Source organism: Macrobrachium nipponense, chromosome 26 (assembly GCF_015104395.2).
Source record: "Macrobrachium nipponense isolate FS-2020 chromosome 26, ASM1510439v2, whole genome shotgun sequence".
NCBI classification, from domain to species: domain Eukaryota; kingdom Metazoa; phylum Arthropoda; class Malacostraca; order Decapoda; family Palaemonidae; genus Macrobrachium; species Macrobrachium nipponense.
In genome coordinates, this window is record NC_087215.1 from 70,811,025 (window position 1) to 70,833,071 (window position 22,047).

The 22,047-nt window shown below is 39.2% G+C and overlaps 1 protein-coding gene across 6 annotated transcripts in view; it reads right to left on the reverse strand.

Annotated features, from left to right (window-relative positions):
• Positions 1-1,385: 1,385 nt before the first annotated feature.
• The window catches only part of LOC135200387 (solute carrier family 25 member 35-like), a 33,672-nt gene continuing 13,010 nt past the window's right edge, over positions 1,386-22,047 (reverse strand). For all 6 annotated transcript variants that reach the window (XM_064229007.1, XM_064229012.1, XM_064229011.1 and 3 more), the window contains exons 5-7: positions 10,298-10,449; positions 9,031-9,145; positions 1,386-7,389 (exon numbers count right to left, since the gene is read on the reverse strand). In XM_064229007.1, the coding sequence (XP_064085077.1) occupies positions 7,193-7,389; positions 9,031-9,145; positions 10,298-10,449 (464 nt within the window). In that variant the 3' untranslated portion in view covers positions 1,386-7,192. The remainder of the gene's footprint in view (positions 7,390-9,030; positions 9,146-10,297; positions 10,450-22,047) is intronic.

Below are 22,047 nucleotides of genomic sequence, written 5' to 3' on the forward strand. Positions count from 1 at the left end.
TTATACCGACGCCCTTGGGGTGTTCGAGCTGAGGGTAGTAACTTCAGCATACCATGCTAGCTTTTTCTCTGGTATATTTAGGATCTATTTATACTTAGAAAAGTGAGCTACAGGAACTTTTCACTGGGCAACACAGGTCTTCCCCAAGAAATAGATTTTTCCTTTGTCAAAATCCCTTTTGACTGAATGTTAACTCTTAGCAAAATCTGTTGTATTTGGGAAATAAAAGGACACTAGGATATTACTTACCAAGAAAATAGAAAAGATTTCCTGCCTAGCTGGTACCCAGCATGTAAAGTAGCTTTGGAATGCTTGGTACAGACCTGTAGTTTAGATCCTAGGAAAGCAGCTCCCTCTAGCCCTACAACAATGCCAAACATTGGCTGTATTTAAAACATAGACAAAAGTATTTATGTGTCAATCTTCATGCTACGTGAACCTAACTAAGTTTGGAAGCTACAGATAGTTTAGCTCAGCCTGAAAAATAAAAAATCCCTGACATAACACTGTTCACCTAATGAACAGCGCATTACAATATAGTTATACAAATCAATAAATAAATACATATAGCACAGAGTACAGGAATTATAAATTTTATATCAAACCTATCTACAAACATTTTTTATACTAGAAATATTAACCAAACAATATAACACTGATACTATGTTTATAGATGTATGAGACTTCTTAAATTTGGATAAATGTATATTTTTGGAACAACCATAAATATCAAGGTTGATTGCAAAATAATTTATCATCAAAATGTTGACAAGAATAGAAAAATTAAAACTCATTCAAATATGACTCCATGTCATATTGCCAGTAAGTGGCCTATAAGAATAGAAAACTAGAAGCCCTAGATTATATTAAAGATGGCAATTTACCTAAGCTATCTGTCGAGAATATAAGTCATACAAATGGCCTTACCTAGGACAGTTCTGAGTAGAATTGTTTTGACTGAAAATGATTGCCAATATGCCAGTACTCATTTTGTTCTCCGAAGTTTGACTCTCATAAAGTGAGAACGGGAACAAAACGTTTAAAAACCTGGACAGCTAAGGTAAACGGGAAGTGACAGGTGGGTATGGACTTCCAGTAAATGACAGAAGGCAGTAGAGCCATGGGTACAGGGGAACGAACCAGGACATGTGGCATCCCTCTGTAAGGAGAATACACATACCTCAGATCCCAAATGCTTTGCTTTACAGGGCTGAGACAGAGACCTTGTGTCAAAAGTGAACTGCAAGTAAATTTGGCTTATTGAAAACCGTCATATTACATTAAAGATATCTAGGATACTATATTAATATAGTTATTAACTTTTTCTATATTACAACAAAGTCTTTCAATAATGCTACTTTTGTGTAGGTTAATGAAATGGAATAGCTACAAAAATATTTATTGAGCTACATGCTGTGCACTACAGTGGTAAACCTAAAAATACTAAGAATAATGTTTAGTTTTTCAATCATTAAGCACCCATCTATATGCACTGAGAAATTATATTAAAACAATTTAGAGTACATTTTATGTACTTGACACAAATTCCCACTTTTCTGAGTTTTCACATGACTAAGTGATTGGTTAGACTAGTTTAAAATAAAAATTTAGACACTAAAATTACAGTGCATTTTTAACAATGAAGTATATACAAATACACCTTAAATTACCCTCGCCTTATCTGTGCTTCATAATGCATCTTTCCCCTATTTCAATAACAAAAAATTTAGGATTTGATGACAAACTCGGCCTCAATATGAATAACCTTCTCCAACAGGCTTCTTCCAACAGGCAACTAAATTTGAGTAAACACAAACTTGGAAACCCTCATGCTACACATAAGGTGTATGTACCTCACCAACACAGCACTTTTGAGTAACATCTGCAGTAGACTGCATTACCAAGACCAGCGGTAACAGAACAGTCTTGAATGTAAAGATGTATCCTGTAACTATTTAACTGCAAAAGTGAACATGAATACTGTAGGTAGAAAATGCGTGCACACAAATTCTGTATATGGTTTGAAAAAATACTGAAGCATGAAGACTGAGATAGTTTGGACATATGATGGGAAGGGATGTGGACCAGTTACTCAGAAAAGCAGAAGGCATGGAAGCAAAAGGATGGAGACCTGTAGGAAAGCCCATGGAAAATGGGGATACTTGTGGACACAGACTTGAAAAGAATCAAACAAAAGTGTGACAGATTGACTTATTGTGAAAGATTAATTTAGCTACGAGTGAGACTCAATTTTTCAAAGATCAACCATATAAGTATGTACACTCTAACCATACTATTTCTGATGTGGCCATTAAGGTATAAATTTCAATCATATGCAACAAAGAATTACTGTAGAAATGTATTGCCCATTCCCTCTTTAATATTGAACTGAAATCATGTTATTGTTACAACAGCTGCCAAGCCCAAATCCTGAAAGTCACTACATCATTACTAAATGTACAAATTCATACATTTTTGAGGATGCAAATTATTTTAAATTTCATCTTCAGCAGAATTGCTGTTGAAATGCTACTGCATTGCACTTTCACTATTATCTCTCACCAACTGCAGAAATGTTTAGAAATAGATGAATCAATAATGTAATATGATGCTACAGTATGAAGTAATGGAAAATGAAAGAATAATCTGTTGCATCCTTAAAAACAAAAGAAAGTGAATACAGCCATTCCTCAAACATTATAAAGAACACTGCAACATCAGATACACAATCAAAAATAAGATATTACGATTTAACATGTTAGACATGAAGTGTTGTAAGTTTTGGTAAGAAAAAAGTAGCACAGTTTTACCGTGTACTTATACTTTATTGGGATGCTTTTTCCTCTTTGGTATCCTGTCTTAACTTTATTGGCATCTGAGTATCTGTCTTTGGTAAACTGTCAAAAATCCTCTCTGATATAATAAGCTATTTTGATATCTGGTATCCTATCATATTTTTCAGTTGTAGATGCCTCAACTGAATAACTTGCTGTTTGACAAGAATACCCAAAAATATTTATTCTCTACACATAAAATAAAGTTCAAGACTGGTCTTTTGTAAATGGTCCTGGTAAGGGAAGTGTCCCAAGAAGTCGCCATATGACCCAAAGTTGTGACCTCACTCTCAACTGGAGCATACTGCACCAGAATAAGATATCTTGTGGCGAAGAGCTATTTTGCTATTTTGCTCTAGATTTCTGATTGGAGGAAAGACAAAAGTAACTTTAAATGCTGACTTCTCAATGAACTGAGAGTTGGTTGCAATGACATAAATCTCCATGATTGTATTACCCAGTACAGTATTTGAGTCAAAATTCGTAACAGGACCAGTTTATGTAAAAAAATTAAATATAATCTAAAAATGTTACATACAAGATACAAAAAATGTCTGAAACTCAACAGAACAAGTGAAATTGTCCATTATGACATGAGCAAATATCAAATGGTGTAATAACAATAATAATAATAGAATTTGTGCCACTAATATGCTTACACTGCACTTACAACTATCACAGATACTAACAGTACTAGACATAAGATAACTTTATCACCTCTAAACATCAAACACAAAGTCTTACACAGGAATATACCCTAATGTTTTTTCATTACGATAACAAATACAGTCCTTTCTCCACAAACAATGAGGTGCAGTTTGTACTAATTCTGAACCTTAAGTTTTAAACAAAAACTGTTAACAAAATACAACTGTGCAAAACTACTTTTCTTAAAAAACACTAAAATTGTGCAAAAATACTATTCTTACTAAATGCTAAAACTGTACATCAACACTAAGGTTTACTGCTGCCCTTCCCATCTCTTACCACTTAATTCTCACCAATATTGATTCACCAGCAGGCAAAGCACAATAGGTAGTATATTCCAAATGTGTATTTGTATATATCCAAAACTTTGTCATTACTGAAAGGTAGCAATGCACTAAAGTGATGGTTATTAAAATTTCTTATAGCTTCTGTCTTCATTACAATAAGAAAAAGGAAATTTATTACCAGAAATGAAACTGAAAAATAATGGAATAAACAGTTACACTTCACCACTGAATGCAGTGGTCTACATTGTTGTAGATAATTCAATAAAAAAATAAACATTGAATAAAAGCAACGTAATAGATAAATTGGGGCTGGAACAGAGTAGTGGTCCCACTTATTTCTCATGGAAAACTTGACGCAGCATCACTGGGCAACTTTGTAAAAAATGTTAGGTCACTTTATCCTCTTCACTACACTTTAGCAATAAGCACTCAAGAAAGCAAGCCAGCAAGATCAAGAAAGGAGGGGGGAGGCACCTTGGAAAATTCTGCCTTGGTTATTTTCTGTGGCAATGTACTAAAAAGCAAAATTTAATACTCGCACAAGCTTATATAGAAGGAAATGATGGTATTGGAGTCAAGAAACCATGTTCATCAGTCCAACAGACACCAATATGAATGCATCTCCTGCTCACCTTTTGGTAATTTTGAGGTTGCTGTATTTCTTGGAGGAGTTAGATCTGGAGCATACAATTAAGGCAAAAATTCTGGACAATTCACTACGTATTTTCCATAAAAAGTGAAATCTATGTTTCAATCTTACTGTGAAGACAACCTACTTGTGTCTTTATGACTAACCACGCAGTAAATTTATCATCAAACATAAAAGTGATTTATACATAGTAAGTAAAGAACATGGAATTAACTGAAATTCACACACAGGGTATGCATAGCCTTACATGAAATGGATTAAATTTTAAGTGAAAATATGAAAAAAAAAAAAAAAACATGAAAAATCTAAGCCTAGTCACTTGCACAAAAAATATGCTACATATATATATAAAAAAAAATAAGATTGACATAAGAAGTCCTGACTCATTGCTATAATAACTAAATATAACAGCACCTTAACTTAACAGATTGAACTTTGTAGATTTCATTACTTAACGGATATGTCCAAGTCTGGAAAATTGAAAATCATATTTTCAGCTTAACAAAATACAGTGAGCTTGCTGGACACTGAATATGATAAAAAATGTGACCAATGCTTGCCAGCCTAACCCAGTTACATGGCTTCTTTGACCCATCATGCACCACTTTCTGTATTTTTCTTCCACTAAATGAACATTTAGTGTGTTTCAAAGCCTTGTAAAGAGCCTGCAATTCACACAAATGTGATCTCTTATGTCTAGCGAATATGCTGCATTGCAGCCTTTGAGTATTTACATGCGTAAATGGCTTAATATTAAAGATATATGAAGGAATATGCATTTTACTTATTTGGTATGGCATACAAAACCTTATGTAGTCCTTATGCTGTCCAAAACACTGCAAATTACTTGAACTTATGCTATCCTTATACCATTTGTTGAAAATTTGGGTAAATATGCTAAGGGCTACTATATTTATTGATGTGCGCAATGATAATAGTCACATTTTATTATGAGATATTAACACCCATTATAAAATATGATTAATTTAAATAACAGAGCACGGTGCACGAGAGAAACACACAGACAGACATGTCTGTTTATGAGAATTCAATTTATTCATGTAATCAACATATGAACTCAGAATATTTACATGTAAATTTAATTTTTTCTCCATACAACAATATTAATTACATCTGATACATATATACTGTCATTAATACTGTAATTGTAGTTGTTCACACTTCATCTGTCAATTACATGGAGATTGTAGCTTCTATAAACAACAGTATGAGACTGCCTCTTCCTCTCATATCCTTTTTGCAATCCAAGTTTTGATAAAGTTAATATCTCTTAATCAAATGAGATTAATATAATGTTTATCAGTAAATATAGTGCATAATACTGTTAAAATCAAGTAGCTTACATGTTTGAGACAGCAAAAGGATAAAAAATTTTTATGATGTGCCATATGAAAAATAATACTGCTGTGATGTGGATTTCATAAGCCCTGCACACAAACAGGTGGAGATTTGGATGGAAAGTTTATTGGATTTTTCAAGTTGATTTACCATTATGAAGTACAAAATGGCAAACATTTGCTCTATAAAATCATAGACAAAGGCGGCACATATGCACGTGCCATCTATATTTCATATTCGTACCTGCATTATGGCATAAATTACTGAATTTAACAACCTACAAGACCTTTCAAAAAACTTAGTGAAATAATGCAACATACCAAGAGAGGGAAGAGAGGAAAATAGATTTTCACAGAATTGCTACACTTGTTCTGGAGTATATCATGTAATCTATACTACTGCATCTTAGGCCTTCACTAATCAACATATTTCATAACTTACAGAAAGGCAAGACTGCCGAACTGTCTGTTAAGTTAAGATGCCATTGTAAACAAATCTATTCAGCTCACCATCAAAATATTAACATAATAACAATTAAAATAATTAAATGGTTTCTGTACATGAGCTTTTGCTCCAAAAACTGCAAATGCATCCTAAATGCTAGATAACTATTAATAGGTGATATGATGTATATATTTTAAAATTTCAATATAATTATATAAGACAAAAGTAATCAAGTGTCAAAGAAACGGAGAAAAGCTTGATTAAAAAAAATAATGACTAAAGGAACTGTGTGGAAGTCTAATTAACTTTGTGTTAAGCATACCCACCTTTCATAACAGAAATGGTAAGACATAATGTCACAGGCCCTGCATGGAACTATTTGATTTAACATTAATTTTCTGTTCTAAGAGAATCTAACTTGCAATGCTGTCTATTCTTTCCTGTAACTAATCAACAACGAAGCCACACAGGTGATAGTTCAATCTGCATTGGAAACAATTTTTACAGATTTCATCATAAACAAAATGTTATAGCCTTACCACCGACTCTGCATAAATATACCTGATTTCAGCAGTTTGCAATAATTCTGCATTTACATTACAGGTGCAACTTAACATGATGCAGTTCAAGTAACAACTATAGGATAAAATAATTTTCTTATAATACAGTAATAAGTATAATACCTCATAATAGAAAAATTTTCAAAATATATACAGTAGTAATTAAAAAAAAAAAGAGAGGCATCCCTGTACCTTATGAATATACTAATAACTTTCTTCATCATATGTTATTTGTAAATATCAGGAATGATTATACTTTGCTCCTAGATTTCAGAAGAGGATATGGCATATAAACATAAATTTGAATTACATCATAGAAATACATCTTGCAAAAATACTTACACTAAAAAATTATAGATTTTGGTACGAATTGTATAAAAGCTTCAGTTGATCCCAAAATATAAGATTTAAAAAGCTATGAGGACCAATTCTGAAATATATTGCTGTCCAACCTTTGTAGAATCCCCAAAGACCTTCAGTCTTGAATATCTTCAAAACGCAGTCAGTTATGCCACTGTACAATAATCCACGACCTTTACCGTCAAGGCCTATTAGAAAAGAAACAAATTTACTCAACTTGGTAGCAATACCAAATAATAAAAATTTTCACAGCAAAAACAAATTCATCACATCTGATCTAAAATTTGGATTCATAAAAATAAGCAGAAACCAAGATACTTGAAATGCATTCACATATACTACGGCAAAAGTAATTTTTGGCACTGACATCAAGCAGCTGCAGAGGATACATTAGAGCTAGTTGATCCATGGTATATAAGACCCTACAATCAAAAGTATAGGAAACAGTATTATTTGAAGCACACAAATATGGATGGTTATACCTAGTGAACCATTTTTAATTCAAACAACATGTCACTGAGAGGGCAAGAGGAGAAGTAGGCTCACTAAATAACAGACATTTTATGGGAGTCCACTGAACTTATTACAGTTTGATCAATTCTTTCGTGAACATGTTAAACCATAAAAATGACACAGTAAATGCAATTTATCAATTCAAAACCATGTACAAAAAATTAACAGAAATTATGAGTAAACATGCAAGATACAACTGTGAATAAATCAACAACTTAAGACACCAAACATAAAAATTTTTAAACTAATTCTTATTTTTCCTATGTATACAAACCAGAGCCTTTTATGGAGGAGTATCTTTCAGCGTGAGATGGAAAATGGTTGACAACTTGATAACAAGGTACATAGTTAACCAGGTGGGGATAGGGGTGAGTAGGGGAGTATCCCTCACTCACGATCATCGCATTCACCTCTTCTTCAGCTACAGGGACTGAGCAAGGTGGTTGTGGTGGAACAGTATATAAAAAGCTCTGGTTTGTATACTCTTTAAAATTTTATATTTGTTCTCATTGGAATACAAACCACTGAGACTTACTACTTGAGAGGAAGGTAGGTCTTCAAAGGTGACTGGAGCCGAGAGCCACCAGGGAAATGCCTTGCTCCCGTTCTGCCTTGCAAGCAGAGGTCATGATTCAAGTAACCTTCTACCAGACTGGTGAAATGGCTGGCTACAGCAATACACCCCTTGGCCTGAGAAATCCCCAAACATGAGAAGGGGTACGCGTCTTTGGAAAACCATGTCTTCCGTATGAGACTTCTAAACAGAGGGCAGTTAAGTCCTGGCTAAAACCCAGTACTAGGATCTGGATGAAACTACCAGGGTGCATCACCCCATTGTCATAACAGAAAAGATGAGGGAAATGCCTCCCAGTCAACAGCATGCAGAGGATGTCTGAAGTACATTCACCTGTACCCTGCCTGACTCTAGCATGTACTTCAACCCATTGCTGCTCTAAAAGGAAGAAATAAGGCTGGAAGGGAACATTATCATTCCACTTCTACATCCAGACTTACACCAGGCTTTAGGTGCATTGGAGAAGATACTGACCTTGAAGAAAAGTGTTCTGGGACTTGTGGGTGACATTAACTCAAGTAGAATGAGGTACAGGTAGTCTGAAATACCAAACACCTGCCCTCTAGAAAACAGAGGCAAATCTAACTCCTTCATAGACCAAGTATCACCACCACACACTGATACATAAGAAGATGGGTTGCATTTCCATAGGAACAAATTGAAAATCTTTTCCCTTCGTTCAAGAGTTTGTGAAAAATTAATAGTTTATGTAGATAAATATCTAAGAAAATAAATTTCTTACCTTGATTATATATACGTGTAGCTATGACATCAAAAGGGCTCATGCACAGTGCTATAACTAAACCGCTTGCCATGGCTCCAGCTAAAGTACTTTGCCAACTGTTTCTGGGATATAACTGGAATAAACAGAAAAGGAAATACATTAATTAGCAATTTCATGAACTAAGATAACTAAATATTATTAATATACTTTCTGGGTCTTGTTTTCACTAACCAGTCACCATATATAGTATTATTTCCAATGAATGTGACTAATGCACAGGAACTGGTTTCTCCTTCTGGATAATTCAGGGCAAAACATTTAACTCAAGTTTTTCTTTATAAATATTAGTTTTCTTGGCCTCTGCACACATCTATAACTACTTAATTCTAAGCGATACATCTGACTGCTTTAATAATAAAAAATCATACTGGTTCTGTTGCAGATATAGCCCTGATTTTTTCCTTAATTTTATATTTCAATGCTTTACAATGAGGTCTGGATTTCAGAGATAAGACACTTGCAGGGTAGATCTTTCCAAGATCTAAAATGAAGCTTAAATTTAAAAAAGATATATGTACTTGTATGGTAGACCTGATCTTCTCAGCTTATTAAACTAACGAGATGCGTAAGGTTTTAAAGCAATGCACTTTCCCCAACCAATTCTTCCATAATAGTACTACGTATTGTGATTGATGAAATGCTGAAGGAAACATGATTGTGGTATTTTCAAAGCTAAATAACTTAAAAATTTTCTCTTAACAAATAAAGGTAGAGTATGCATGCCAAATATGAAGTCAAAGCTTACAGTTTATATAAAAAAAAACCCTTCCAAAATCAAAACCACAATTTCTTAAAAAAAAATCGTAAAAAAAAAAAAAAAAAAAAAGTGCACACATTTTGATAGACAGAGAACAAATACAAAGATAAACTTCCTTCAGTTGCATCTAGACATGATGGTTTATCATCATTCCAAGTTTGACTGAAATAGCTAAAATTGTCACTAGAGTTACAATTACAAAGTTAGTGTTTTAGGTTCACTGATGAACAACTCTAGTTCCCAACCACATATAAGGGCTAACAAGCAGGTATGGTCATAGGGGAAACAAAATCAGAGCCACAGTACAATTACAAGAGCCTTTACCACAGGACCTCTTAAAATATTAAATTTGCATAAACACTTCATGCAACTAAGATTTGGAATCATAAGACTGGTTATCTACTATGATAAGACTTTGAATTCCAAGTGCTGTATCTTAACAATTTAATTCTTATTACAATACCTTACCTCATACTGATCCAACCAATCTTTGCTTTTAGAATAGGTGAATAACTGTGAAGCTGATCCTATACCAACTCGTGGGATGGAAGTAGTTGCACCACGCCAAAGACCTTTTAAACCTTCTTGCTTAGCTATGTTATGAAGTGCTGATATAACTCCTGTAAGAAGAGAGGTACATGGGCTGCATTCAATTAAAAACAATACTTTAATTTTATTTTTCCAATTATCTGCATGGACCAAATGTTTAGTAATTCTGGACCTGGGTAATATTACGACACAGGGCAAGTTGTGCTTCTGCTAACAAACATTGAAGAGTGGAACTGTGCATAAGAAGTTTATCTTTTAATGTTTATTCTTCTGGAGAATTTTAGCTATATTTGTCTGGAAAAACTAACACCTATTAATAATAATAATGTAAGTAGAAAAATAATGAACGTACATTGATATTCATATACAGGCAGTCCCCAGGTTACAGCTGGGTTCCGTTCTTGAGACGCGCCGTAAGCCGAAAATCGTTGTAAGCCGGAACATTGTCAAAAATCCTAAGAAAACCTTACTTTTAATGCTTTCGGTGCATTCAAAACTATGTAAACTGCATTCTTATTGCATTTTTCATCAAAAAAACCTTTAAATATTGATTATTTTGCATTTTTGGTGTCATATTTCATCTGCCAGATCAGCGTTTGTAGGCGTCGTAACCCTGTAACATGCGTCGTAACCCTGTAACATGCGTCTTAACCCTGGAAATAATTTCTGATGAATATAATTGAAAAGCGTCGTAACCTCGGAAAGTCATAAGCCGAGACCGCCATAAACCCGGGGACTGCCTGTATATATATATATATATATATATATATATATATATGATAGGTTCCAGATCTCATAAAAACTTAATATTTACATAAATTGAAAATGTGTCAAAAAAAACATTCAGAATCACTTTGACAATGTCTTGCGATCCCATTCAGTATTATCACAGCAAACCCCCAAAGAGGGTATATGGTAATACCTACCTGAACACCTGAACTAGCCCTGGTCACATACCAGCCGAACCATCATTTATTAAAAATTTACCAAATCTTTGGTTAAAATAAACGATCAGTGTTGCCAATCTCCTGGCAAACACCCTCGTTACCTAGTTACCAGCCCACCGCTAGTAGCCCTGCCTCACGGGCCGGTCACACCTGCCCTCTCACGTCAATCATAACTCAATAACTCTGTATGAGAGGGGAGGAGGGTCGTGGAATCATTCAGGTGTTCAGGTAGGTATTACAATATTAGTTTTACAATAAAAACTTCATATTGCAATACACCCCCTGAACAACACCTGAACTAGCCCGATTAACAACATTAATTTGGAGGTGGGGAATCAAATCTGCCCGGCCCTCCACTGTACTAGTTGTCAGTCAATATAATTGAGTACGCGAGTCAGTCTCAAGTTCATTTGTCACTCGTCCAAGCTAATCCCCATGTGTGGCCTTCTAGGCCTGCCAATAGTGGAGGGAAAAAAAACTCCATGCACCTCTACCCTAAGGTCAAAAACTCATTGAGTGCGGAAGGGATACAAACCTGTTTCCTCTCAGCTGGCTATGTGCCTCACCTGAGTAGAGGAAAAACTGAAGACCTCCCATGTGGCTCTCGGCCTCTCATGTATGGAGGGAATCTGAAGACCTCCCATGTGGCTCTCGGCCTCTCATGTATGGAGGAATCTGAAGACCTCATGTGGGCCTCTCGGCCCTCTCATGTATGGAGGTTACTGAAGACCTCCCATGTGGCCTTAGGCCCTCTCATGTACGGAGGAGACCAAAAAACCATGTCCATCGGTGCGTCTGCGACGGTGTCCCGTCGATCTGTAGTGATGTCCTCTTGTAGTGTTGTACCTGCCTGTCTGTTACTCTGCCTGGTTGGCACTTGAAAGAATACCCTCAGATAGACCTAGACAGGTTCTTTCCTATCTGTCCTAATACTTAAAATCCTCTTGTGATATATCATATCATGAATACCTTATACATATTCCTAATAGTCGCTCCTACTCTAATACTAACTCAGACAGCAAGATTGTTGGGTTTAAAAATAGAATTTAGGCCAAAGCCGAGTATTGGGGACCTATGAGGTCAGTCAGCGCTGAAGGAAATTGAGAAAGTTTGAAAAGGTGTGAAAGGAAGAAAAACCTCTGTTGCACAATGAGTCCAGTGGTTAGGAGAGCGTGAAAATAGGATGAGAGAATATGGATGAGAATATGAAATCAGAAAAGTGAGAGAGAGAGAGAGAGAGAGACGAGAGAGAGAGAGAGAGAGAGGAGAGAGAGAGAGAGAGAAACACAATCGTCTAGGATAAAGAGAGAATATAAAATCAGGGAAAAGAGAGAGAGATAAAATCAGGGAAAAGAGAGAGAGAGAGAGAGAGAGAGAGAGAGAGAGAGAGAGAGAGAGAGAGAGAGAGAGAGAGAGAGAGAGAGAGAAATACGATCGTCTAATATCTCCACCTCGCAAATTGCAGCAAGTTTAAAAGGGTATTATCTTAACGATAATACTCGTATAACTCCGTACAGCTATGAACAACCGAACGAGAACTTGTTGCTAATGCGATCGACTCTATAACAACATCACTTTATTGTATTGATCAGCTGTGACAGTAATCGAATCCGATAGCAGCTGAAGCTAAGGCAAAATTACGTTCATCAGCAACCTGGACAGAAGTCCGAGCTTTTGTATGAATTCCCAACGCAGCCGCTGGTAAAAAGAAACTAATAGCATGAAAGAGCTCATTACTGTTGTTTTCACACAGACAAAGGATTAATAACGTATATAAAGTGTAAGGTCGTAATACCTATGAAAACGAGTGAAAAACGAACGGAATCCTAAATTTCAACGCCATCTAACCCGAGGGAAAAAAACTACCTTCCAATGCGACGTATCAGTCAAATTTTTGGTTCCTTAAATTACATCGTAAGACGAACAGTATGACTTCGTTACATAAGTTAAGTATCCAGATATTCATTAATATGCTAACTAAGGACAAAAACATTAGCCGAGACCAAGTGATATGGTTGAATCTGAAGCCAAGGAGAAAAAAAAATAGACTAGCCGGCATCCTTGTCTGTCTAAACCACACCTCCTTACAATAGTGCTGTTTGACGACCAGCTAGTGTAATTGTTTAATTTAATTGAAAAAGTAATAAAATAATATTTAAAGGTAATTAAATTAACTTTATTAGGCCTAATATTAATTTCAGTTGTCATTGTAATTTGATAATACGACTGGTAATAATTGAAAACGTAATTGACTAATCAATGTAAATACTGGGGACGGCAATAATAATGTTAACGTATGAAGGACGTCATACATACAAAATTCCTATATCTGACATCTGATTATATGCCCAAGATAGATACCTCATTGACTATATTAAATGTCAACATAGTTGAAGACACGTCTCCTTTAAGACGTTTGTACAACTTGGCATAAGTGAGAGTGTTGTTACGTTAGTCATTTTAGTCAATCAGGAGAGAATGAGATGGATACGGCGAGTCGGCGACGCAAACCCGTATTCGTCATCCGCTGATTCCAGCGTGAATGACTGCCGAGTTTAGTGTTTATACTACGCCAATATGATGATACACATAATACAATTATAATGCTTTAGTCGGACAGAATCCGATCTTCATTCTGTTCGATTACATTCATATTAATTATCCTCAGATCGGATTCTCGTTTCGTTTTCAATTACACCTGTATTGAATTATCCGAAGTCAAGAATGCCTTAAGCCTACAGCGTTAGCCAATATAAAAATAACTACCGATATGTTGTACAGCGAATACTTTAGGTTAGGCTAGGCTACTGAATATGCATACGATATATCATCGTGAACACTAGGCTAATCGTAGTTAATTTATTCGATTTCTCTTCATACTGAATATCGTAAGTCAATATGCATTGAACGGAGAATTAGTTGATATTAACAATTATCGTATCGTATACGTAGAGGAAAAGTAACCTTAAAGACGAAGGAGCATATCTGAAAAACCAACCCTGGCCTAAAAGCTTCTGATGCAAGGAATCGAAGCAGGAAAAGCCTAAAGATGCTCTAAGGACACTGTGCTCTAAAAACTACTACTTTTAATAGAAACCCGACCCGAAGAAGCCTGCACTTCTCTTCCTAAACTAAACACTATGTAGCCTATTATCCCTACTCGTCTATATCTGACCTAAGTTTTTATCATCCTGAGAACTTACACATCGAGGGAAGGGGAATCTGCTGCCAACACTGCCTGCTCCGCGCCAGGGGGGACGGCGGATCCTGCCCTGTGGGCTTGCGGATCCCCATAACCCCCAGCACCGGTTAGGGCTGATTCTGGAACAGGCAGGGGAGCTGGAAAAGAACGATTAGTAATTTCAGTATCCCTATTGCTCGATCTATCCTCACATAATCTCGACATAAAATCGGTAACAGATGTCATACTCGATGTCAGCTACTCAAGTCTCTTAAAAGAGCACTGTCTCTAAGTCTTTATCTTGATCTACGTTAGTCTCTTCCTGCCTACAGTTACTTCTTAATACGAGACCTTTCCTATGTTTGAGATACCCTAACATCTGGTCCAAAAAGAACCACTCCTGACATTCAAACATCTGGTCTTACATTATATTGAACAGGCCTACAATTTACGCATAAGGAATGACTATCGTGTAATAGGGTACTCATCCTTTTCTGCATTGTTGGCAAAGACGATACGTTGTTGAACTTCCGCTCGTCGTTTTCTGTGATGTCGTGGCCGAGGATGCAGTAGTCGTTGTCGTAGCCTGTGTTGTTTCTTCCTTTGCAGAATCAATGTCTAATGACAAGGTATTAAGAGCAATCCAACCGCAATCCAAAGGGATGCGTAATTCGTCACCAAAATCAATCAAATCAAAACGGGCCAAATGAAGGCCGGAGGGCAACGACCCAAAGAAAAAAGGAGTTCGCTGTGGATACATCTGTACTCCACCGCGAACGAAGTGATTGACGTGAGAGGCAGGTGTGACCGGCCCGTGAGGCAGGGCTACTAGCGGTGGGATGGTAACTAGGTAACGAGGGTGTTTGCCAGGAGATTGGCAACACTGAATCGTTTATTTTAACCAAAGATTTGGTAAATTTTTAATAAAAATGATGGTTCGGGCTGGTAAGTGACCAGGGCTAGTTCAGGTTGTTCAGGGGGTGTATTGCAATATAATTTCTGATGAATATAATTGAAAAGCGTCGTAACCTCGGAAGTCATAAGCCGAGACCGCCATAACCCGGGGACTGCCTGTATATATATATATATATATATATATATATATATATATATATATATATATATATATATTATATATATATAGATATTATATATAATATATATATATATATATATATATATATGATAGGTTCCTAGATCTCATAAAAACTTTAATATTTACATAAATTGAAAATGTGTCAAAAAAAACATTCAGAATCACTTGACAATGTCTTGCGATCCCATTCAGTATTATCACAGCAAACCAAAGAGGGTATATGGTAATAAATGCAAAGTGTACCTTTCATAATGATCTAATATAAACAAAAAGCAAATTATGCTCATCAAGTGTATCTTAGCTAAGTCATAATAAGAATAGTAGACAATAGGTGATAATTAGCTTGCCCTAATAACTGTATCACACATAATAAGCAGTTCTTTGATGCATCTTCTAGTATCTATGTAAAATGATATTATACTATGTTCTCATTACACGATGGAATTATAGTTTACATTACCCATCGTACTACATAGCTTTACAGTGAAAATCTATGAAGCGTAAATATTTATAAAGGCATCAACTATAGTGTAAAACTTAGTTGTCTGAAACCTTCAGGGTGAGTATTTATTTCAAATAAATTTTTTTGAATTATTTCTTAATTACAAAACCATAATGCTTACCTATAGTACGTATATACTAGTGCTGTATACTTAAATGTAAAACAATGTTTAAAAAGTAAAATGTTGCATTTAAATTATTACATTTGGAATAAAATTTTAAAATAACTGTTATGTTTCTGACACTGGGAAACATAATACATATACAGTTGTCCTGATCCTTACATTTTCTTGTTTGAATATATATAAAAGATCCTTACATTTTCTTGTCTGAATATATATAAAATATCTTAGTAATCTCAATATGGGTACTCACAAAATGTACTAGCGGATATAATCACATGCACTAATGAACAAACTTAGCTAGTGTCCAAGGTCTTAACCTAAAAAAATATTGGAAAGAAAAGCATGTGAAGTCTTTGATTTGAACGTCCTGGTGACATACATGGGACTTGTATGCTGCCTTGTATTTGTAGTAACAGACTGCCTCAACTGACATTTTTTCCATCTTTTCATTTTGAGAGTGATTTTCAGAAATGCTTTAAATTTTTTTTCAGGGTATTTTCTAAAGCCATACATGTCCTCATGATAGTCTAGAAATGTGAAATGTGACAAAAGTCTATATATAAGGAGCTTGCTACCTAAGTACTCATATAACAAAACCTTGAACTTTCTGTTGCAATGTGCATAAACTGCAGGCGTGCAAATCTCACTAGTTTACTTCTGACAATATATCCTTCCACAGGATACTAGTATGTGATGATTTAGATTTCATATTTGGTGTGTAATCTCTTCACTAATTTCCCCTCCACTCTCCATCTGTAAAATGACAATTTGTCGAAAATTGCATTTTTCCTAACTATACAAACCTGAGGTCCTTTAACAATAGGAAGTAGCTAGCGGCAGCTGGGAACGGTCGTAAGCTTCGAACAAGGGGAGCAAACGGTAGTTAACTGCTTGTCCGACAGTCGCGCCGCGAGCGCGCGACTGGGAGGTAAACAAATCACTTTTGCTTTTAGGCCCATGCAAAATACGCAGAGTGAGGGGTGGCATGAGGAGGGACTATATGTAAAGGACCTCAGGTTTGTATAGTTAGGAAAAATGCAATTTTCGACAAATTGTCATTTGTTCCGATACGTAATACAAACCATCGGTCCTTTAACAATAGGAAGACTCACTTCTTGGTGTGGGAGGAATCTGAGTCTTTTTGATGAACAGACTGGTGTTCGTCCCCATCCCTGGAATGCCTCCCTGGTCGTAAGAGCGAGGGAGGGATCCAAGCCTCTGTCCGATTGATCGGGGTGTGCACCGCAGGATCAATGGTCAGACCTCTGGGCCGAGTACTAAGAGAGAGGCAAGCGTATCTCTTAGTACCAGCAAGCAAGAACTTGTTCCTGTTTGCAAGAGGCAACATAAAGTATGGGTTGTCTCAAGCTGGCATCCACTTCCTCCCCCTTGTTGGAGGAAGTGGTGGATATACGCTCCTATCCCTAGTGAAAGGGATAGGATGGGGCTCTGTTGAGTAGCTCACCTGCATCTTGTCCTTATCCAGCAGGGTGACGACCGTGTTCCTCTAACCACAGGTAGAGGGGAAGAAAAAGATGGGAAGAGGAGCCAGTCACACTCTCATTCACTCATCCATTCTTACGGTCACACCAGGACTCGATGCTGTTCAGCCTCCGCGAGGGTCTGGGTTCGCTACACAACGTGTTGAGCAGCCACCACGGGTCCCAAGAAAAGATCCAAGGACCTGTGGGCAATATCCCGAAGGTAGAAGGAAGGGCATGTGGTCTGGTTGGACCAGACCCTGCCTCAGTACCTGCGCCACGGAGAAGTTCTTGCGGACAAGGCAGCATCTCCTTCGCATCGAAGACGGTGAAGTCCATTAGGGAGGGGATTGTGAACGACTCGAAACCAATCGTCAGGGACCGAAGGGTTCTGAGTCTTCGCTACGAAGTTCGGTACGAAATCGAGCGTCACGGATCCCCATCCCCTGGATGCTTGACTTCGCAGGAGAAGTCATGCAGTTCCTCAGAGGAAAAGAAGGAAATAGTCGCATGACCTATCCCTCTTCTCTACTTCGGTGATGTCCAGTACCCATACTGGTCTGTCCGTTTGCACGAAGGTCTCTCGCATCCTCCTATCCCCATGCAGCGAAGTTCTCGGTAGTGGATAGGACACCGACACTCCATGGTGGGTGTCAATGGTATGGGTACTGTGACAAGCTATTAAAACGAAGTAATGATTGCTGTGTAACAACCGAACTAAGTCAACAGCGTAGTTCGTAACTGACCTCGGCCGCTCTGACAGCTGCCGACTGACTGCGTTCGGTAGGAGGCAAGTTGTCAAAGCATCCGAGTAAGTCACGTGACCTTCGCCTTTAAAGGGTTATGCCGAGAGACCAAACAAATAATGTATTTGTTTGTCACCAATGCCGGACAGCGAGGTGATGATTCTCTTAAGGCATGTGCCCAACAGGCGAAAGTCAATTGCCTTCTAGAGACCGAGGGTCCCTGAAGGTAAAACATCTCATGGTTGTTGAATCTCAGCTAAGGAGAAACAACACTATGTACCGTTGAAGACGAAGGTAGATATTGAATGCAACCTACGTCTTCACAGATGAATCGAGAGAAAGGATTCTCAAGATTCATAACCTGTGCTTACGAAATGACTGAAAACGCTAACCGCTCTATCATTGCTGTCCGGTGAGAAGTCGTAGTTGCAATGAAAGCGGGGCGTTCTTCAGTAATGAAAACACAGGGGAAAGCCGCCTGAAGAACTGCTTCTCATGGGCTGAACATTTGGAAGTAGAGCTGTCAGGTCGGAGAGTAGGCGATGTCTTCTGACACATCTCGTAATTCGGGTTGAACAATGAACAATTGTACACCTACGAATACGAGATATTTTGAAGACAAACTCAGGATGTCTGCAAAATCATTCGCGCATTATCGCCAGTGCGATGCAGCGGGTAGACTTGTACAGACTTCTGTTACCGTGCGGTAAACAGAAAGATGAAAGAGTCCAAGAGATATCTCTGTTGAAAATTTCTCGCAATGTCGAAGGCGATGGAATCTAGCGTCACAGCAGTAGATGGTCCTTCATTATTGCGAGAATCCCCATTAATCAGAGACCTAAGTCCATGATTGTTGGGCAGAGATACTGGTTCGGTAGTCAATCAAACCAGGGGAGAGAGAGACATAAACTGACCGTGCATCTCGGAGGCCCAGCTGATACTAAGCTGCTGTCAGGCAGTTCAATACGCAGTAGTTGAGCCTGAAGCTCTCGCCGACTCGTCATCCTGAGTTGCCATGTAATCCATTATTCCACGAAGGAATGCGTTCGGCTAGAACTACCGAGCATAAAAGATATGCTCGAGCAATTATATTTAGGCGAAACGAATTTCGGTAAATATAAAAGTTGAAATGGTGTTGTCGTGACAAAAAACCATAAGTATATAAAAATTGAAACTGAAAACTCTGGGAGGTTGCAGACAACCCCGAGTTGCAGTTCAATTAGAATACTTCTCTTCTAAGTCGCAATCGTAGATAAACTAGGATATGCGCCTACCCCTCGGACAATTCAACTGCTTAGTAGAAGAACATGTCGCGAGGTTAATATACGTAGTATATTTTGTAGGATTCTGAACAACAATCTCCATCCTAAATTCTTTCCTTCAAGAAAACAAAATAAGGATTGGAGATCGACCACCTTCGATCTCTATCAAAGAGAGTGAAGAAGGAGAAGTCTTCCTCGAAGGAAAGCTTCAATGGTGAACAGAATACTAAGACGATAGTTCAAGCCAAACTGGATATTCCCGTCCGATCTTCTCTATTCCAGGTTGGTCGGCACTGTGAGATAGTTTCTTTCAGCAGCAGTCTTCTTCCCAATGCTAGAAATTCCAGGAATTCGAGCATAGGCGAGGTTCCCGATTATCGTGTATCTGGGGATTCTCGTCTCGCTCACGTTGGACCGTGGTCGCGAGTAAGTGTTTGGAGATCGTAAAAAAACTCGAACACTGAATGCGCTAGAAATTCCGTAGACGAATTAAGCAGTCTGCGAAACCCCCACCGAATTCGTCAAACGATATCGGCTGGTGGTCCTCTCGATTCCCAGTAGAAATCGGAGAATGGGGCAGGATTCCTCCTCAACGACCGGGGCTTACGTCAGGTAGGACCCGAAGGTCCCCCCCGGTAGCGCAGTCCCCCGAACGTGGGATCCTACAGAGAAATATCTGTAGGATCCCTCCTTTCCCTTTCTCGTAGCCGTAAGGAAGGAGAGGGAATGGGGGATGAATTGGATACTCGCTCGCCTTCCCAGTGGAACTAGCGGTAGGAGAAGGGTAGGAGCAGCCATCGCCTTGCGGCGATGGCCTCTCAGTCTGGAAAACGTATCGTCAGGAGAAAACGTTTTCCCGCGGAGGTTACGAACAAATCTCACTGTAGGTAAGGGTCTGCCGCCACTGTCGTCTGGGTGGGGCTGATCGACACCTGACAGGAGAGAGCCGATACCGTCCTCCGACTCATTCCAGTCCATCGTCGAGGTCGAAACCTCTCAGGAGGACCGAAGGAGTATTTAAATACGGTGTCCGAAGACACGTAGAAACGCCGCTGTCGCAGTAGAGGAGGTGGAAGTTGCTTGATCGATCGGCCAGAACTGAGAGAGCCTTCTTGTCCGGAGACGAGAGACCTCTGGTTCGAGACAGAATCGCAAGCTCCGATCGCGGCAGACCCACCGTCGGTTTGGTTTCCCTCTCGGGACCCCAAAACGACTCGAGCAGAGACGTGGGCTCTGCTGGTGGGAGCGGCAATCCTCCGCAAGGTCATTATGCTGACGAATCAGCTTAATGACTTCTGCAAATTCCTCTGTATCTCGGAGTAACCGCGTCTTGCGGAGTAGGACCGTCCAGTCCCTCCAACAAGAACAGATCCCGAGATACTCCTCCTTCAGAAGGAGGAACAGCGGCAGACCCCTGACGGTCGCCTCCAGCTACTTTGCGCGTATGTCCTGGTCGGTTCCTAGAACCGTGCCTGGTCCATACGGTGTCATAGCGGGATCGCGAGCGGCGCACCTCTCGCGATCCCTCATAGGTACCATCGCTCTCCCGGTGTAGCCCGAGGAGGTTGAAAGGTACAGGAGAGGCAGACCTGACGCTCCCCCTAGCTCGCTGGCAGGACCAGCGTGCTTGGAGGGCTGCTGCTGATCGTCCACCGCGGTGGCGATCGAGCAGCAGGCCTAGCTTTGCCGCTCGCGCCTGGGGCGAGAGGCTCGGCTAAGAACGTCGACGCTGATCTCTAGCGTCAGGCGAGCTGTTGCTGGTTACCGTCTCCCGCCCGGTCCCGATGGGAGCGGCGTCAGGTGACCTTCCGCTAGGCTCGCTGTCGCGGAGAGACCGGCGAGCGTCCTCTCGGCGCGTCGAGCCGCTGGTACCAGCCGTGGCTGGTACCGACGGCCGCGGGGACCCCTTCCTCGCCTCAACTCGTGGCTGGTCAGCGACCGTCACGTCAACCGAGCAGCCAGCTGGTCGCTGCGAGAGCGTCCACTGGCCTGGCGAGAGTCGTCTGCACGACACTCGCCAGTCTTCTGCTCCGCGCTTCGGTCTTGACGGCGAGCGAGCTCGGGTGTCAAGACTTTGGGCTGGACGGTCTCCCGCGGGAGACCGTCCACTCGGTACTTCTCGCTAACGAGAAGCCCGAGGCGGATCCATCGGTTTAGCAGCAGAACCGCTAGAACCAGGCGAGGAAGTGCCAGCCGAAGCTGGTACTCCTCTGGTCCCCGTCTTCTTCTCCTTGCTTGATAGAAGAAAAGACTGGGCCCTGTTCCCTGAATGGGAGCAGGGGGACCAGCAGAAAGAGGCTCACCCCGAATCGCCGGAGCGAGACGGGCCC